Genomic DNA, 21,082 nt, shown 5'->3' on the forward strand with positions numbered 1-21,082 from the left:
ACAGAATATCCTTGGCTAAGTTTACTCTAAGAAATGTAACACAGTTGAATTACCTTCCTTTAGCTGTAAAACATCTTTTATAGGAATGTCCATTAAGGTCTGGCGGGTGGGGTGGGAGGGGTCGAAAGGGGGTTGAACAGAAAATGTGCCGGATCCCATCTCAATACAAAGTGTTCTTATATTAATCAAAATATATTTTCTGGAATACTTGCTTACACCTAGGTCATATATTTTAGTCTCTATACCTAGAAATATGAGGGGGTAATCCCAAAGGACTAAACACTGAGCACTTATGGTTTCCCATCCTCATTAGTTTATTAGTTTCTCTGCTGTATATCACAGTAAAACTGTTCTGTAAGCTTTAGTCATTGGAACTGGGTACCTGAGGTAAGAAACTGCCATCATGTTTGCTCTTAATTTTTCCTTTGTTATTGCCAAGAATTGAAGAAGACTAAAACAGATGATCTCCCTATTTGTACTGAGGGAGGCCTGGACATGGTACCTCTGTCACTTTTCTATCTCTGGATAAAATGTTAAATGTATCTGCAAAAGTAAGTATATGGCTTCATGGTGATTATGTTAATATTATGTACCCTCTGATGTGCATAGATAGCCCTAAGTAGCTTTAATAATATCAAAAATAAAATATAATGTTTCTGATGAAGAAAATTTGATTCCTTTTTTACTAACACATAACACTCTGTGGAACTTGGGATAAAATTCAATATCTGCAGATATTAGATGGAAAAAAAATGAGTCAAGTAGTATTAAGATCCCAAATTTGGATATTCAGACATCAGAAAACTGAAAATTCCAAGGTTCTCCTAGTTTCTCATAATGTCAAAGCTGTATGTGTGACGTTATAAGTGAAAAATTATGTGGTAAAGTGTGCTTGAGTTAGGCAGAAAAAAAATTTTTTTTCTAACATTAATTTTATTCTTAACCCTAATTTTTGCTATTTTGCATTTGATATTTTATCATTCCTCGTCCCAACTTAAAGATAAAAAACATTAAAAAATAAAAAGCTTCTAACAAGAGTCCTTTCAACAACCCTTGAACACACAGGGTTTCTGCAACTGTAACAATTTGAAGCTACAACGTCAACCACATAAATATTAGAACTTGTATAATAGGGATATGGAAAATATAATTATTCCTCCCTCCCTTGGTACATAGATAAACTACCTAATAATCATTCCTAAGAAATGGCTGGGAGGCTTTGTGTCAATGAAGAAAAAAGGAAAGGGATGGAGAATATTACACACTACAATTCTTGCATCAAGAATAAAAAAGAAACAAATAAATAGAAAGACATCCCATGTTCATGCATTGGAAAACTTACTGTTAAAATATCCATACTGCTCAAAATACCCAGTGTGATCTACAGATTCTATGCAATTCCTATGAAGATTTCAGTGGCATTTTTTATTGGCATAGAGAAAAACAATTATAAAATTACTATGAAACCACCAAAGACCCTCTGTAGCCAAAATAATTTTGACAACAAAGAACAAAGCTGGAAGCATCACACTATGGGACTTCAAAATCTAGGACCAAGCAACCATAACCAAATCAATATGGTACTGGCATGAAAACAGACTAACGGAACAGAACAGACAGCCCAGAAATAAACCCATGCATGGTCAACTGGTCCTCCATGAAAATATACGATGGGGAAAGGAAAGTCTCCTCAATGAATGGTATTGAGGAAAGTTAATATCCACATGCCAAAGAATGAAATTGAACCCTCATCTTACACCATATGCAAAAATCAACCCCAGATGGATTGACGACTTAAATGTAAGAACTTCAAACTATAAAACTCCTAGGAGAAAGCGAAAAAAAATCTTCATGATATTGATCTTCACAATGATTTCTTAGTTATGACCCCAAAAGCACAGGCAACAAAAGCAAAAATAGACAAGTGGGACTACATCAAACTAAAAGCTTCTACACAGCAAAGGGGAAAATTAACAGGGTGAAAAGGCAACATAGGGAATGGGAGAAAATATCTGCAAGCCATATATGATATGAGAATAATATCCAAAAAATCTAAGGAACTCCTTCAACTCAGTAGCAAAACAAACAAAATACACACCCCCACACACAACAAAACAAACACAAAAACACAGAATAACTCAATTAAAGAATGGGTGAAGGACTTGAATAGACAATTCTTCAAAGGAAATGTAAAACAGGCCAATAGACATATAAAAAGATACTCAGCATCACTAATCTGGGAACAATCAAAACAGAAGTGAGATATTACATAACACCTGCTAGAATGGCTGTGAGAAGATGGTATTGAGGAGATACAGAGAAAAGGGAATACATGCACACCGTTGGCGGGAATGTAAATACTGAAGCTCCTAGAGAAAATAGAGTATTTTGAGGCTCCTCAGAATCTTAAAAAAATACAATTACCATATGATCGAGAAATCTCACTGCAGGGCATATATCCAAAAGAATTGAAATTAGGACCTTGAAGAAATATTTGCATCCTGGTGTTAACTTCAGCATTATTCACAATACCCAAGATGTGGAAACAACCTAAATGTTCACTGATGGATGAATAAAGAAAATGTGGTATATACATACATGGAATATTATTCATCCTTTTAAAAAAAGGAAATCCTGACAGATGTGACAACAGGGATGAACCTTGTCGTTGTTATGCTAAGTGAAATAAGACAGTCACATATGGAAAAATACTACATGACTCCACTTATATTAGGTACATAAAATAGTCAAACACATAGAATCAGAGAATAAAATTGTCAGAGACTAGCAGGAGGGGAAAATGAGAAATTGCTATTCAATAAGTAAAAAGTTTCAGTTATGAAAGATAATAAAGTCCTAGGAACATGCTGTACAACATTGTACCTGTAGTTAATACTGTATTGTATACTTAAAAATTGTTCAGGGTAGGCCGGGTGCGGTGGCTCACGCCTGTAATCCCAGCACTTTGGGAGGCCGAGGCGGGTGGATCACGAGGTCAACAGATCGAGACCGTCCTGGTCAACATGGTGAAACCCCCTCTCTACTAAAAATACAAAAAATTAGCTGGGCATGGTGGCACGTGCCTGTAATCCCAGCTACTTAGGAGGCTGAGGCAGGAGAATTGCCTGAACCCAGGAGGCGGAGGTTGCGGTGAGCCGAGACCGCGCCATTGCACTCCAGCCTGGGTAACAAGAGCGAAACTCCGTCTCAAAAAAAAAAAAAAAAAAAAATTGTTTAGGGTAGATCTTATGTTAAGCATTCTTAGCACAATGTAAAAATATATAAAAAGAGACTCAATAATCAGCTCCTGGATTCAAGTAATATTTATAAAAAACAGATTCGTAAGCTAGGTTGTACAAAGAGAGGAAGAATTTTCTGAATACTCCTATTTCTCACACAGTACATTAATAGCAGGCCTAGAGACCATATCACAAACTTTTGTTTCTGTTTTTGTTTTCCTCTTGTGTAGAGAAAGTCCTGATTATCATAAGTCTTAGGAATGAGTCTGGATTAGTGAAAAAAAGCATATAATTAGAGGAAGGAAAACACAAGCCTAGCTCTTTTGGTCTTAGGCTGCCTCTGGATGAGGGAAATAAATGAAACTGGGAAGACAGTGGTTATAATTTCTTTCCAGTTCCCTTCAAAGCCAAGTCTCAGAAGGGGAGAGATAGGATTAAGCATACAGGATTAAAAGACAGGATTTTTACATACAGATTCAAGGACTAGAGAGAGGTTCTTTAATTTGGATTAAAGAGGCTAAAATATACAAATCACCAAGCAACTGTAAGAGCCAAAGCCTTTTCTCCTGCTCTGTTTTGGGGATTCTGGAAGAACACTTTATGGGCTGCCAGGACATCACTCTTTTCATAAACCTAGGAAGCTGTGACGACCCTCAATTCCTGTGCAAGAAGAACAGCAATGTCTGAGTCTCCTGGGGAGCCTGTGAGAGAGGGCTGCTGAATCAGTGTCGATGTGGTCCCACACCAGAAGCTGTGAGTGAGTGGATTATATGGGCTGGACAAATAGCAGTCCCAGCCAGAACTCAGGGTGGTTTGCTGTACTAATGAGAGCAGCCTCTAGTCAAGCTGGCAGTAAATATCAACAGGCCTAGCAGAAACCAGGCAGAAAAGATAGCCAGCCCAGCAGTGCCTACTTGGCCAGCCAAAGGAGCCCATACTACAGTTAACATAGAATAATTTTACATAGAAATTTTAATAGACATATGAAGCAATCAACATTGTAAGACAGCTGAACTATTTTTTCCTTTTTTCTTCATTTAACCCTTGAACATTTGTAAAGAGTACCACAATGCAATCATTTTATTAATAAAATGACTGTTCATTTTGTAGTTCCTACTACTTATAGTAAATTCTTGGCTTCCCATTCACTTAATCCCTATTTGAAATATGAAATTTGAAGTTAATTCAAACTGAGTTAGTTGCTTTAGTGTAGTTGTCATTAGGTCATGAAATGAAGAAATGGGAATGAATAATGCTTTTATGTACACTGTAAGTGGGCTGTGCAGTATTGAGGTCCTGAGTCTCAATATAATGTGGAAAATATAATAATCGGAAAAATGACAAATCCAAAGAAGGTAGGGTTTTCATTGCACAATAAGAATCTGGGTGATTGTTATAATAATTTTGTCTAATTTCTATGTTTCAAATTGAAAATCTATAAAAATAGTCCCAATATATTTCAGAGATGCCCATTAGTAATATGTGTAAGTCTGAGCTGGCAGCAATTTAGAACATTGCTTTCAGATACATAAGAAGAAGGGTGCTGGTGAGTGAGGTAATGATACCCAGCAGAACTTAGATGATAGCAACCTTAGGTGAACCACACAAATGCTTCTACTGATTTTTCAAATGTTGGGTCATCAAAGAGAAAGAGATATTAAAGGAGACAAAAACAACATATCCCAGCCTGATTAACACTTTCTTTAAACAAAATTAGAAAGTTCCATTTACTACACATAGCAGTGATGTGCACTAGGGCTGCCCATGAGACCCAGAAGCCAAGGCAAGGCTTATGAAATGAGGAAAGAAAATGTATATCTGCACAGATTCCCATACTGGCTTTCCCTTTACATCATCCAGAAGTTAGGAATCAAGAAATTAAAAAGTGGTTCTAATATCCTAATTTCCATTAGTGACATTGTATTAGTACAAGTATCATAGAACAGGACATAATGAAAGTCTGCTTTTGTTATTTGTTTCACCATTTGGCGAGACATGGACCTTTGGGCTTAGACATGGCTTTTATTCCTGTGGCACAAGGGATAAAACCTGACACAACTTAAAAACATAAAAAGAAAGCTTGCCAAAGTGCTGATACAAAGGACTGAAATTAGGAAGCAAAATGTTTTAGTGCCCCAGAGACATGACAAAGAATACACAGTAATTTGTAAAGCACATTAGAGAGAACCAAGGCCTTCCACAGGACATGGGTGAAAAATACTTAGAACTAAAGATAGTCCTATAAGAAAGAATGTACACAAAGACTTAAGATGTTTGATATTATCAGTCAGCTCTCAAATAAAAAATATCTCAGGTCAAAAGCACTGAACAACTTAGTGTGGGAGCATGTAAGTGGTTACAGCAGTTCTGAAAGATGAAAAAACAATTCTTTTGAACAAATACTTCATTCAGACTTGTAAAACATTTTTTTTCAGATACTTAGGTGCTGAAAGTGACAGGAACATGCTGTATATAATCGGTTGTTTACAATAACCTCTATACAATCTTACTGAGGGAAATAGCTCCAATTATTCCTAAAACAAACACTTCCAGCATATAGTCCCAAATTGGAAAAATTCCACTGAGAATTTTTAAATTTAAATATTTAGGCCACACAGATTACAGCTGAAAACTAGAGTAAAATTTCTGGTATCTAGAAAGAACCAAAGCAAGTATTCAGCTATTGTTACAAAATTATGCATTAAAGGAGCATTTGTTTTACAACCTTTACCCCATATATCAGGAAGACGCCCAGTAGGAAGACTTAGAAGAAGATCCTCTGAAGACAGAGAGGAGTGAGCATAACCTAACTGAACCTTCCACAGAGACGTAGGGGGTGCATGTGTGCACGCGGTCACGTGTGCGCGCACACACACACACAATCACACACATACACAATTTGCAAAATCCCAAATGAACGTGTTCAGTGGATAGTATTTATTCTCATAAATAAATATTATGTTTAAAGTTAATGCACGATGACCCAGCAAGGAAAATAAAACGACAGAAAAATAAATGACATCTAATTTATAGAAAATTATCTTTTAAAAATATATTGATCGCCTGAGTTATAAATAAAAATGATGAAACAAGATTATTGGAAATGTCTGGATTCCTAATATAGATGCTTCCCACTTACTAATATGAAAGTTTATAAATCATTGTACCTGGAAAATAAAAAGAAGTACAGGCTTTAAAATGTGGTTAAGGAGGCACACTTGGCATGAGCAGAGTCAAAACATACTTAAAATTTTTTTAAAAAAGGGTCTATCCCCCACTAAGCAAAAGCAGTTGACATGTGAGAAAGCAAACACTAAATTTTGATAAAAAGAGTGTGTTTTACATTTAAAAAGAGCAAGTCCATTTTAAATACTAGCAAAGTTTTTTCTTGGTATGAACTGCTTCCTCATGAATCACTAATTGACACAGCTTTTTCTGAGTCGGCAATCATTTGATTTAAGAATCAAGATCTGGCCCAAATTATCTGAATTGGCTTTCCACCCTGGTATATGTTTACTGCCTTCAATTTCACTCCAGTTAGTCAAACATATATAAAACCTCCCAATTTTCTTTCTTCATTAATGCAAGATCAAGAACTTTAAATAGTAATCCTGAGCTCTGAAATCTCAACACATTTTGTGTCTTTTCATCTGCAATTCTTTATTAAAAAAAAAATACAGAGTTACATTTGTAACACTTTAATCCTGGTCTATATATCTCCCAAAGAAGCTCTTTTCATTGAATCTATTCATACAAAGACAGAAGAAACTCAGTAAAGCAATTTAATGAAAGAAAATAAAAGTAGTATCGTTTATGTTTCACATCTGAAAGGTCTTTAAACTTCACTCTGCTTCCTATTTTATGTAATAATTCAATCTTCATATTGCCATCATTTTGTCAATAATTGTTATAAATACCCCAATTATGAAGCATACAAAACCAACCAGACAATAGATTCCATAAATATGATTAATATTGACAAATGATTGGCCGCTAATTAAGATAACACAGGTATAAAAAAATTGTAATCTAACACCTACCCAAAATAATGATTGCTACTTGACATATCTTAGGTAATTTAGTAATAATATGTTCCATACTTCATTTATTAAAAAACATCTACTAAAATTAATTTCTATTGTTCAACTTTTGTGTGGGTTACAAAGCCCACCAATGATTCTCTTTGATCAGGGCATAGGTCAGGAGAACTTCCAAATACAGCAGGTTAGAGAATCTATTGACATGTCTGCAGATTCAAGGAAGGGCTCTGGGCCTATAAGTTCCTAAGAGCAATAAAATAAGAAATAATCTCGTTTTTTTAGTTCTTGTTTCATCGTTTCATTCCCTGGCAACCAGCAGCAACTCCCAAATAATTTCTGACTTCTACATGTTTCCCACCTGGGACAAAAACACGCCTTCAGAGCACCATGACAACCACACCAGCAACATAAGCACTTGGGTTGACGCAGGAAAATGAAAATCCTGAAAGGAAGCTGGGAGATAAAGAAGGCTTACTATTCCTTGTTTCCCACTGGTAGGATGCAATTACAAAAATTACTTCAACACAAAGCTTCTGGTGAATGAATAGTGAGTAATTTGAGGGGAGAAGCATAGAGCCTAGGGATTAAATTAAAAATGTAAAATGCTGAATGATGTCATACAAGTTCAGGCCACCTTCCCCCCAGGAATAGACTGCCTAAAGCAAACTCCTTAATGATGACAAAGTAAACATTCTTAAGAGACAGGCAGCAAATCACACTGCCATGTGTGTACCTATGCAACAATCTTGCATGTTCTTCACATGTACCCCAAAACCTAAAATGCAATAAAAAAAGAGATAGGCAGCGGTATATTTTATTTTGAGTTTAGGCAAATGATTGATTTAATAGTAGAGGTGAAATTTATGACCCTTTAATTTTTATCACATATATTGTTACTAATTAGAATTTCAAATGTAACATAATTTTGTCCAAATTAAAGGGGTTCAAAATGTGATTTTCATACTCCTAAATCTGAAAAAGAAGCAATTAAACATTCCCACCATGACGAAGTAGACAAATTTCTTTATCAAAAGCATGCCAAGTTTATGTTTTTTGTTTAATGAAAAGGATGTTATTCATCTGCTAGAAACTGGCAGTTGCTATGTGTTATGAATACTTGCCACTTCTGCACTAGAAGAGACCATTATTTATATTGCCAAATGTAAAACTGCTTTAGATCTTATTCTTTAAAGAGTAATTCTAAATCAGAGCACTGCATTTTTTACTTTACTACCTAGTTCAATATATTTTTAAACAACTCTTCATATGTTTTCACATTGCAAAAACAATATAATTTTTCTATTAAGAGTCGAGGAAGGAGAATCCGCTAAATATGGGATTGTTTTTGTTGTTGTTGAATTATTCCAGATGATACAGTATCTTAACAGTTTCAAAACTGTGACTTTTGTTGGCAACTCAGCTGAATATTCTTAGGAGATAGGGAATAGAAATAGATATTTTCATTTGGTCAAGTGGAATAACTTAGGGCTTTTGAGTGTGGGAGAAGCATAATTTTTGTTTTGTTTATAGGTTTAGTTTTGTTTTCTGAAGACATAAAGTCCTCATTATCTATAGCAAATATCTTTCCCAGGCTCTAAATTCTGTGCAGTGTATACCTTCAGATTCTCAGTGATACAGCTGAGAATGAGAAAGTGGAAGGCAAGAAGAGATATTCTAACCATCAATGAGCCAATCACTGCTACCTGACTCTCAAGCTAATCTCTATCCATCCCTACCACAAGAAATGTTTAGAAGGCCATTCATACATTGCCTCTGGGACACGATTATGAAAATAACACCATGCATTTTTTAATTCATTCAGTGTTCCAAAAGATCATCTAACTTAATCTACTCAAATTGTACTGATTTATCATCTTCCTTTATCAAGCCTATTTCTTTCTGTTTCTCATTTATATACCTGAATTCTGGAAAGAGAATTCTTTAGTCTTCTAAAGTAGAATTCTGACTCCTCCTTAAAAAAACTCTCCCTCTCTCTCTCTGTCGCTCTCTCTCTCTCTCACACACACACACACACACACACACACACACACTCTCTCTCTCTCTCTCTCTGTCTCTCTCTCTCCAACCCCTCCAACATTTACCCCATCATAAAACTCGATCAGTTTTACTTCACTTTTCGTACATTTGGCTCTCTCTCCCCATCGCATAGTTCACGTCCTATAACACTTGCAACGAACTACAGAACTCAAATGAATGGCAGTTCTGAGGAACTAAACTGACAAATCAAGAAATGCAGCTAGCCAATTACTGTGACAAATAACAAAATAGGCCAGAATATTTACATGGGCCCTACTGATGAATTCCTGCAGGGTCAGAAATGGCTTGCTTACGATCAAAACTCCTACTGATGACTTGCTGGTAGAGAAATGTATGGAGACCATGGTTCTCAAACGCATTTCATTCCAAGTAAGTCTTAGCTTATGGATTTTATTCCTCTTCCTATATAACTCATTAAGAAAGACCTCATATGTTTCCTAAAATAAAATCTTGAATTAATCCAGAAAAGCTACTATTTTATATAGTACTTTGGTTCATTTATACATCAATATACCTTTCTAAACCTAAAACTTTTTCAATTTTACACTTTAAAATGATATACATTATAAAAATATATTCTTAATTTACAGTTGGAAGGTATTTGGTTCTATGAGAACACTTGGCTCTCCACCTTGTTACCAAGAAGTTAAAAGAAGAATTTTAAAGTTCTGAATCTGAATCACTTGTTTCCCTAGGCAACAGAGTTACAGTTCTAACATACACAGTTACAATTCAAGATTCTCAAAAGAAGGTAAATTGACATCATCCACAACTTAATTCAATCAGAACTTCATAAATAAGAAGGTGAAAATCATTAAGCTCATATTAACGTTTATCATGGAATACTTCAAGAGAACTGAATGATTCAATTATGAGTCAAGATTTAAGGTAATTGAGAGGTGACAAAGGAACTCCTTTTGCTTTGACCCACAACCATTGAAACTTGTCTCAAAATGTATTACTCTAGTTTGTGGCCTACTTTAACTATAATTGCAATCTTCTATTCATGATTTTAAAACTCAGTCTTCAGTGTCTGCACTTTTAAGTAAACTGAGTGTGTTGATATTACTGAAATTGACATTTTAAATAATTTTCTAAAGCAATTTTACAAATTTCTGTAATTATATCTAATTCCTTTATATATATGTACCCTGACTGTTAATTTCCCTATTCTATCATCTAAAAATACACTAGGTATTAAACATAATATTTCTTATATCTTTCCTACTTCAAGGAAAAAATAATCTTTACTTTTTAAAATATCAGACTAATGAAAAGTCTCACAAATATTTATAGAAATAGATACCTTCGGGAATTGAAATGTAGTAATAGGGTACAGCTTGATGAAACTATGGTTATGACAGTGTAAACTGATGGGAGGACAGCCACAGTAACTAATCTGGCATCCAGTTCTCCCATACAATTCCATAACATGTGGCCTATGCTTTCCTAAAAGACATGTAACCATTGCTTTGAAAGAGGTATTAGATATTAGTAATACGCAACAATTAAGATTTACTTACAGAAAAAGCACTCTACCCTACTATCTATTCTTTAACATAACCAGTCTTCTGATTTAGAATGATACTTTTAGAATATGAAAATTAAGAGTATTCACATGAAGACAAACAATGACTAATGGTTTAACTTTAATGAAACTCCTAACATGCAAATCTTCAGCAAAGATATTAAATATTAACAGTTAATAAAATAACAGCAGGTAGTATTGATTAAGCACCCATTGTTGCTGAATACTACATTAAGCAATTTCAATTTATGTCTAATACTTATGACAATTGTGCAATACATATTACTTCTTTTTTCATGGAAAAAAACTGAGGCTCAGAGAGGTTAAGTACTAATCTAAGGTAACAGAACAACTTGGTGTACAGAGCTATTATTATTCACACCAAGTCTAACTGCAAAGTCATTACAGTGACTCTCTAAGCTAGGCACACATTTCACAATACTGTATTAATTAATATGGTCCTGTTGTTTCAAATGAGAAATTTCTTTAAAATTTTCAAGATTAACTTTAAAGTTATCTTAAATTGCACTAATCCATTTGTAAAGAATTTTAGAAGTTAGCATCTGAAAATCAAACTAATGACTAGGTAGCAAGTCTCAAAAGGCAATCTAGAAGACAAATTATTGCTAAATTACCTGTATTTACTCATATCCATGTCATTTCCCTAAGGCAAATCTCTTTATTCTTAATTAAGAAAGTTGTCCTGACAAACGTAACAGACTTTTTGAGATTTGGTTAAAAAAAAAAATAGATTCCCAAATTTCCTTTTCCTCCACAAAGGAAATTGTATGTCTAATTCATAAGTATATCTCCTTAATCATAAGTCACTTTGAGGTTTCATTTAAACAAACAAACAAAAATAGTAAACTTTGATGCACCATAATTTACTTAATTTTAGCAGTTCTGGCCTAATTTGAAATAAAACTCCACAGAATAATTTGATTCATTGTCTCCTCCACATAGTAAAAAGTTTTGCAAAATAGATTTTAAAGTCAAGTAGCATTATTATTTTCAAATATATCCATCATACTTGTCTTAAGACAAAATGCAACTCTTTGCCATGCCAATATACGTCCTTTAAAAGGTTTAAAATAACACTGATAATTCATAATTAAGATACTTCTGGAAAGTATAAAACACAAAGATTTCAAATTTTAACATAATCTAGAGAACTGATAGTTTTAATTTAAAGGTATTAAAAGAAGTCATAAACATATGGATATATAACACACTGGAATAAATACCTATAACATAATAATCTATGCATTTTTTTAAAAGCAAGCCAAATGTCATGATTTATAAATGTAAACTTCTTTTGCTACCTCCACATTATACAAGAGCACATAACAATCACATTCTCTTATTTGATGGGAGAGTTGTTTTCATCATATCTTAAAATTATATTTTATTATTAAACTTTGTCAGATGCCTACCTCTGTAGTGGAAGTCTTTGGACATGTCTATGGGAGCCTGTTCTACTGCTGATCTCTTGTAGACAACATGAATTCTTCCTTTTTCTTCCTCCATCTGTTTACCTCTTTCCAAGGGTTCAATGAAATACTCTTCATTATCACTTTTTATCATTCCAGCCTAGAGAAAGCACAAAATGTGTTAATTTAAAAAAGAAGTATCTATCATCTTCAGCTAACAAGCACATCTTTTTAAATGTCAAGAATATGACTTGTGAAAACTAACGCTTTTTCTTTCCACATTTGGCTATAAATTTTAATTATCAATAATTCATTATCAATAATTCATATAAGGTAGAAATTCACATATGACAGAAATGAAAAAAATTTATATTAAGGTATTATAGAATACAAAATTTACATAGGATGAGAATAGGGAAATCATATAACATATACATTTTATCAGACTGCAAAAGAAGTGCATTTATATATTCTACTTGGTATTTTGTATCTAGTAAGAATCATATGGGACACATAAATTCAAAAACTCTCTGATTTCCCATAGTAACCCATTGTGGACCACTTGTCCACATGTCACATACTTTTTTCTTATTTACACCTTCCTCCCAAACAAGGTGGTATGTGAGAAATGAGTTCTATGCTACATTCAGTACATAAAGTTACTTCTTTAAAATAATCTCGTTAAGCTTATGCAGAAATTCCACATTTCTAAAGTTTATTAATTTGAAGAACTAACTCATATTTGTCCTAGTTTAACTTCATAATTAATATCATAACTTTAATATTATATTTATATATCTCTGCCTCAAACTGCATTCTTTCACACCGAAAAACCTATCCTTACATTCAGTTCCCCTATTTATTGTTCTCTGTTTGATTAGTCAGAAAACACCAGGGCTATATATAGCCAGCAGTGTTCGTGATGATAAATGATGTTTTGTTTTCTAAAATGCAATATTTCTTAAATATCAAGTCCACATTATAGTCAAGTAATTGTGGCTTGTATTTCTACTTTAAATATCATACAATCATATGACATATTAATTTAAATATAAGCACGTTTATTTGAAAACAAAATTGGAATAAATAATGTGTTCATGTGGAAATGGTAATTATTTTGAAAATATACATCAGATTTAGAGATGTCATGTTTTTTCTCAGGCCTTTGACTTATTCTGTATTTTCACACATGAGGTTACTGGCTCTCATGCAACAGGGACAAGGGAGGAGTTTCTTACTCCTTCAAATTATGTTGATGTTTTTGCCATTATACTGTCAAGCAACATAGGAACAAAAGGGAGGGGTTCTTTACCAAATAGCATGTTTTCAGCAAATATATATATATATTCATGTATATACATATATATTCAGCAAATATATATATTCAGCAAATATGCCTATGACGATAGCTTTTCTGTTACACTCAAATCTGTCCTTTCCTTTCTGTTCTGTCGTCTACAACTAGGTATGCGATTTCCCTTCTTCCCCTTTGTAACCCTCTCAGGAAATTCCTAAAGGCTATGCCATCTCCACATGCCACTTCTACCCTTGCCTTCATGATGTGCACATACAAACAGCTCTGGAACTTATGGGGCCATGTCTCACAAGAAAACATTACTACAACTCTTCCACTATTCTTGGCCCATACCCGCTGGAACAAATCTGTAGCTTTCACTTAAAAGATCATTGAGCTAGTGGGCACTCAGTAGTAATGCTGATATTCCAGACACTCCAATAATTGGAGATTCTTTCTTTATCTGACTAATTACTTTTTACCTAGTCATGTACTATGAAATATACAGAACTTTTCAAAAGTTACATAATTAATTATTCCCTATTCAGAGTTGTTCCTATTGGTTAATGGATTTACCTCTTCTACAAATATAATTTCTAACATTTGCCTCATGCTTTTCAATTTTAATTTTAATATCTTCTATATTATGGTCATATTCTTATATCTCTTATTACCAGTAGTTTCAACACTCACTGCTTTGGGCCTTCTCAGGCATTAATGAATTAATGTTCAGAAAACACACCCATTCTAGGCACAAACACAGTAAACATACAAACAGTTAATAAAATGTATAAGGCTAAAATGTTTTCTCATCCCTAACACCATCCATTGGTAGCAAAAAGCGTGAACTGGCTTTATCTTGGAAAGACAGGTCTGCGGATATACACAGAAGTTTACAAGGTGAAGTGCATCAGCATCAGAGTTTCAATATTTATCTTTATTCCAGTCTTGTCTTTGCCCTAAATCACTGGCACTGCATTCTGTAACATCTCCTACATTATTCTCCCATCCTCCTAAGTCCACTAACACTTCCTTAGTTATAAACATCATCATTGTTTATTTGGATTACAGAAACTCCCTATCTTAAGATTTTCCAAAGATCATAATGATTCTCCCAGATGAGTGCCTGACTCAGGGCAGAAACAGTGCCACTGAAGTGGTCAGCAACTCTGAGCGATGAGAAGTGGCTATTGCAGTCACTCAAAAGTGATAGGGAGGGCAGTGAGGATTAGCCTATGTGCCTTTTGAAAACACTTCTCCGTATCTACTAACGGCAAATATTCAAATTCCAGGACACATGTTATTTTACCCCATTAAGCCACAGGTGAAACAAAATTCAACACAACTAAACATCTCACTTAGAAATCAAAGAAAATTTAAGTCAGACTGAGGCAGTATTAGTAACAAGTCAGGAGTTGGATCATGTGATGTCCATGGACCTGAAATCTGAAAGTCAGTCCTTTTATTTATTATGTAAAGTTTAATGAAAGAAAAGACTTTCTATAAAACACTGTACTAAACATCCTAATAACTTAGAAATCCTGAAAGACAGTTCATCTGTCCTCATTTGATTAAATCCAGTCAAATAAATAAAATACATGCCTACTGATATTCAATGAGTATGCTTTGGAAAGTCCAGAAAGTAGTTGACAGGGCAGTTGGTAGTAAAATCAAGTAAAATTTCTTTCCTCCATAATCTCATTATACACAGAAAACTGTTAGTAGAAACCGTTGAGTTTTCACTCAAAATTCTCTAGTATCTATTTCAGCTGAAATGCTCCTAGTCCACATCACAATAAACCTTCACTTTAGTCACTATTATTGTTCACACAGTCTCACATGTTCACATAGTGTGGCAGCCAAAATTGCCCTTTAAAGTTGTCATATTAATTTGGACAAGTTTTAATTTGGTAGCAAGTGGACCAAGCATGTAAAGGCTCAAAACATCAGGTGCTTCTTTCTCACTCATATAAAGCTCAGGATGGGTTTGGATTGGCCAGGAGGAGTTTCTACTCCACACAGCCATCCAGGAGTCCAGGCTGATAGTGGTTCTATCATCTTAATATAAGCTTTCAGTATGCCCCGTCAAAATGGGAAGCAGTATGAGGAAGCCCACATGGGAAATTTTTATGAGCTAGCCTTACTGGTGGTATTCACCATTTCCACTTACTGCCATAGATAGGATACAGTTGCGTGGCTCACAGCCAACTACAAAGAGGGCCAGGAAATGTAATCTGGCTGTATGCCCAGGGAGAAGAGACAAATGGATTTTGATGAACAGATGGAAGTCTCAACCTCAAAAATTTATGCCGCTCCTTTGCTTAAAACACTTTAATTGCTTCCCATTGCACTTAAAACCACACTCATTACTTTGGCCATTAAGGCCCATATCATCCGCACTGCCCGCCGTCCTCAAGTTGCACCATTCTCTGTCCTTACGAAGTCCAAACCTCAGGGGATTTTGTTCAATTTTCTTTTTCTTTGTCTAATACCAAGGTCCTTGTAACCTCAGATCTTTGCAATGCCATTCATTCTGCTTAAAGAGCCTTCATTCTGTCATACCACATTTCCCTAAGCTGGCTGTTTTTTTTTATTCTCCAGGCTTAAACTTAAATGCTATCTCCTTAAAATGATGTTCTCACTCACTCATCTCACAAAAATGAGCAGCCCCCATCTAAATTAGATCTTCTCTTAGCCAATTATTCTAACTGAAAGTAATGTGTTCTTATTTCTTCTGGTCCTTAACACAAATGTCAAGGGTGTGTTTAGCTGAATGTTAAATCGTGGTTCTCTGTCTCCCCCACAGAACTGTTAGCTACTAAGGCACATGCGTCTAGCTTAACTCACCTTTGAGTCTTAAGCTCCATCACAGTTGCTGGCACATCAATAAAGTTCTGACGAAAAATTACATGAATGAATGATACAAATGAGGGAATAAAAAGCTTTTACACTTTTGGTGATTTTCCGAAGATGAGAATATTGCTATACTGGGGACAGAAGAGAAGGAATTAGAAGTGACGCAGTTCAGGTGGGAGCAAAGGCTCTAATGTAAGCTTGTCCAACCTGTGTCCTGTGGGCCACAGGCAGCCCAGGACAGCTTTGAATGAAGCCCAACATAAATTTATAAACTTTCTGAAAACGTGAGACTTTTTGTGGTTATTTTTAAGCTCATCAGCTGTCATTAGTGTTAGTGTATTTTATGTGTGGCCCCAGACAATTCTTCTTCTTCCAATGTGACCCATGGAAGCTAAAACATTGCACACCCCTGTAATTACAAAAGTTACTGGCACACATGCGGATAGTGAGCAAGCCATTCATTCAGAGAAGAGTTCATGCAGGGAGGCTCCAAAACAATGCCATGAGGACTATTAGTACTTAACTTGGGTCTGAATTTTACCATGTAGAAATAGAGAACCAAAAAATAAATAAATCAAAAAGAATGTTGATCAGATGGATTAGAACAAGGTACATTTTCATATTTCTCTGATGATTAAGGACCAGAGAGAAGCAAGCAAGAAGCTAAATTAATAGTCCAGATAGCAAAAGTGGCAATGGGAGGAGAAAAGGGTAAGGAAGTGGGGAAAGAATTTAATTTAAAAGCAATTACAGGAAAAAGTTATTTGGCATCTTTTAAAATGTAAGTTTCTCTACTCAAAACCTTCCAAGGAAGGTCTCCACTTCTCACTCAGATTAATAACCAAAGTTCCTAGAGAGCCCACCTAGACCCTCCCTGATCTCAGCATTACCACCTTCAAGACTCCATCACCTCTCCAGCTTCATCCTCTCATCCTCTCACTCTCTTCCTTGCTGGCTTCACTCCTGCTGTGTTGGGCTCCTTGCTGATTCTAGAATACTCAAGGGCGGTTTCCCCTTTAAGACCTTTGCACACGCTCTTTCCTCTACTTGGAATCCTCTTCCCCTGGGACTCTGCATGGCTAACATTTTCACCTCCTTTAAGTCCTTGCTTAGGTGTTGCTTCTCAAAAAGCATACACTGACTACCCAGCTGCTTCTCAACCCAACACCCCAAGCGTCTTTCCCTGCACTGTTGTTTCCACTGCACTTATTGCTCTCCAACACATCGAATCACTTAATTGCCTATCATATTCATCATTTATTGTTAGTAACCCACCACTGCCCTGCTGGTCAGGAATTACTTCTTGGTCTGCTTTGTTCAACTACGTATCTCAAATGCCTAAAGCAATACCTAACATAAACTAGATGCTCAATAAATACCTGATAAATGAAAAAACAACAAGGAAGAAGGAAGGCATCATCTAACATTACATCTTAGTTTTGAAGGTGATTGACTATGAAATTAATGCTTTCATTCACAGAAACAGAAAAGTCAAAATGACAAGCTAACTGGAAGGCAGGGAGAAAAAGTTAATTCGTTTTGTTTTAACCATTCACTTGAAATAGTGATGGAAATTCCCAGCATTCAGTGGAGAAACATATAATTATAATTCAGAAAAATAAAATTGTCATAGCCACAGTGGATTTGGGATACACCTTCTCAGAGGCAATAGCTAAAGCTGTTAAAGGAAATGAAGAAGAAAAGTTCATAATGAGATTTGAGGGTGGGTCAATATAAAATCCAAGGAAATGTCCATATGACCTTAGGAAACTGTCATATAGAAATTCCTAAAATCTAAACTCTAGACCATGGCCTTTAAGGACCTCCATGTCCTAGCCTTGTTTATATTTCTGGCTTCTGACACTTTATGCCTTGCTCTTTCTGCTCTAGCCACACGGTACCCCCCACCTCACATAAGTTAGCATCCCTTTCACTCTCTATCCCTCCTTTTTCTCTTCCAGCATGACTAGGTGATTGCCTGGCCTCATTCAGTACATAAGCTTCATATGGGCATGGACTTTGCCATATTCACTACTATGTCATATCCCAGAATCTAGCACAGTGCCTGGCTCAAAGTAGGTGCCTAACACTTCAGGGAGCATGAGAGAAAAAATTAATGTAAGAAATGGAAAAGTGAAAATAAGACACCTTAGATTTAGAAGGAAACTGAAAAGGAATGATGAGAGATAAAAGGAAAACCAAGAAGAGTGTCATGGGCACCTAAGTAGGAGAGAGTTTTATCAAAATAAAAGTGACTGCAGTGAAGAAGACACAGAGAATAAGTCTGTGAGAAGGAAATTAGACATGCAAAAACATTTAACTAGAGTTGTGAGGGCTGAAGAGATATTACAAGGAATTACAGAAAGAGTCAGTGTCAAAATCACACATATTTCAGATCCTAGAACATTCACAGCCATTAGAGGTAGATTCTTCCGTACCTCTTCCCATCACACTATATTAATCTTTCTCTCAGTAGCTACCAAAATTGGAGTGACTATTTTTAAAGTACCCAAGTTTTCAGACAAGACTATCCTATACATACCTAAGAAACGAAAAAATCATCAGTACTCATAATTAAATAGTGAAAGTTCTTTTAACCACTAGAATGCCCATTCAGATAGTTGGGCAGTCAACAGATGTTTGGGGAAGCTCAAAGACCATGACTGTCCTACCTTCAATAAAAACTCACATCTCGGGGCCGGGCGCGGTGGCTCACACCTGTAATCCCAGCACTTTGGGAGGCCAAGGCAGGTGGATCACGAGGTCAAGAGATCGAGACCATCCTGGTCAACATGGTGAAACCCCATCTCTACTAAAAATACAAAAAAATTAGCTGGGCATGGTGGCGCGTGCCTGTAATCCCAGCTACTCAGGAGGCGGAGGCAGGAGAATTGCCTGAACCCAAGAGGCGGAAGTTGCGGTGAGCCGAGATCGCGCCATTGCACTCCAGCCTGGGTAACAAGAGCGAAACTCCGTCTCAAAAAAAAAAAACAACTCACAGATACTTTACAAAAGAAGACATACATGAGGCCAACAAACATATGAAAAAATGCTCATCATCACTGGTCATCAGAGAAATGCAAATCAAAACTACATTGAGATACCATCTCACGCCAGTTAGAATGGTGATCATTAAAAAATCTGGAGAAAACAGATGCTGAAGAGGATGTGGAGAAATAGGAACACTTTTACACTGTTGGTGGGAGTGTAAATTAGTTCAACCACTGTGGAAAACAGTGTGGCAATTCCTCAAGGACCTAGAAATAGAAATTCCATTTGACCCAGCAATCCCATTACTGGGCATATATCCAAAGGATTATAAATCGTTCTACTATAAGGACACATGCACACGAATGTTCATTGCAGCACAGTTTACAATAGCAAAGACCTGGAACCAGCCCAAATGCCCATCGATGATAGACTGGACAGGAAAAATGTGGCACATATACACCATGGAATATTATGCAGCCATTAAAAAGGAGGAGTTCACATCCTTCGTAGGGACATGGATGAACCTGGAAAACATCATTCTCAGCAAACTGACACAAGAACACAAAATCAAACACCACATGTTCTCACTCATAGGCGGGTGTTGAACAAGGAGAACACATGGACACAGGGAGGGGAGCACTATACACGGGGGTCTGTTGGGGGGGAGGGGGGATAGTGGGGGGGGGTGGGGAGTTGGGGAGGGATAGCATGGGGAGAAATGCCAGATATAGGTGAAGGGGAGGGAGGCAGCAAATCATACTGCCACGTGTACACCTGTGCAACAACCTTGCATGTTATTCACATGTACCCCAAAACCTAAAATGCAATAAAAAAATAAATAAATAAAATAAAATAAAATAAAATGCAATTCCTCAATAAATATCTAAAAAAAAAAAAAAACAACTCACATCCCTGTGCTCAGGTCTGCAAAATTTCACTTCACAGGAGACATTTAGTGTATATGACAATGAACTGACTTACAGGAATAAGTGTGCATAAAATTCTAAGTACTAGTATTATTTATAATGACACCAGAAATTTATGATTTAGAAATTTTTAGAAGTGTCATACGATTATATAGTCTCCTGAGGGATCCTGTTTAAAAGGATGCAATCATTTTTAATTTATCCTTAATGTCAATTAATTTACATACAATATCAAGATTAGAAATTTCTCTATATAACATAAAGTCCCTTACATAAAGTCCTGCACTGATATATGCAAATTCTAATCTCTGCAATGATATGTGAAATATTTATTGTTTCCCAAACTGTTTTCCAAAATTTAACACTAATTTTTTAAAAAACTATTTATGTTTAGTACAGCATTAAACACATTATATTAAACATATTTCATTTCGCTTTGATTAATTCTCCATATAGGCCCTCTGACAGCATTTCAGAGGGGATATTTATAAAACAATGATGTGTACTGAAAACCAGCTGCAAAATTCCCCTCATCTGGTCAACTCTTCCAGCTACCTCACTGAACTCAAACACTGCCAAGAATCCAGAATTAAGTCAGATAGCCTTGGATGATGAAAACAGCCATCACAAAGGCCACACTCCTTACTCACTAGGAGGGGTCCTCACAGCCATATTTGAAGCACGATTCTAATAAACTAGGTTAGATGGTTTTCTAATTCT

General features: G+C 35.7%; 1 protein-coding gene across 2 annotated transcripts in view; it reads right to left on the reverse strand.

The window, feature by feature from the left end:
- Positions 1–21,082, reverse strand: part of ADAMTS3 (ADAM metallopeptidase with thrombospondin type 1 motif 3) — a 284,605-nt gene that overhangs the window by 128,158 nt on the left and 135,365 nt on the right. For both annotated transcript variants that reach the window (XM_012464418.3, XM_064367847.1), the window contains exon 4: positions 12,299–12,455. In XM_012464418.3, the coding sequence (XP_012319841.2) occupies positions 12,299–12,455 (157 nt within the window). The remainder of the gene's footprint in view (positions 1–12,298; positions 12,456–21,082) is intronic.

Source organism: Aotus nancymaae, unplaced genomic scaffold, assembly GCF_030222135.1.
Source record: "Aotus nancymaae isolate 86718 unplaced genomic scaffold, 86718_ANA_hifiasm-v0.15.2.pri h1tg000006l, whole genome shotgun sequence".
Lineage (NCBI taxonomy): Eukaryota > Metazoa > Chordata > Mammalia > Primates > Aotidae > Aotus > Aotus nancymaae.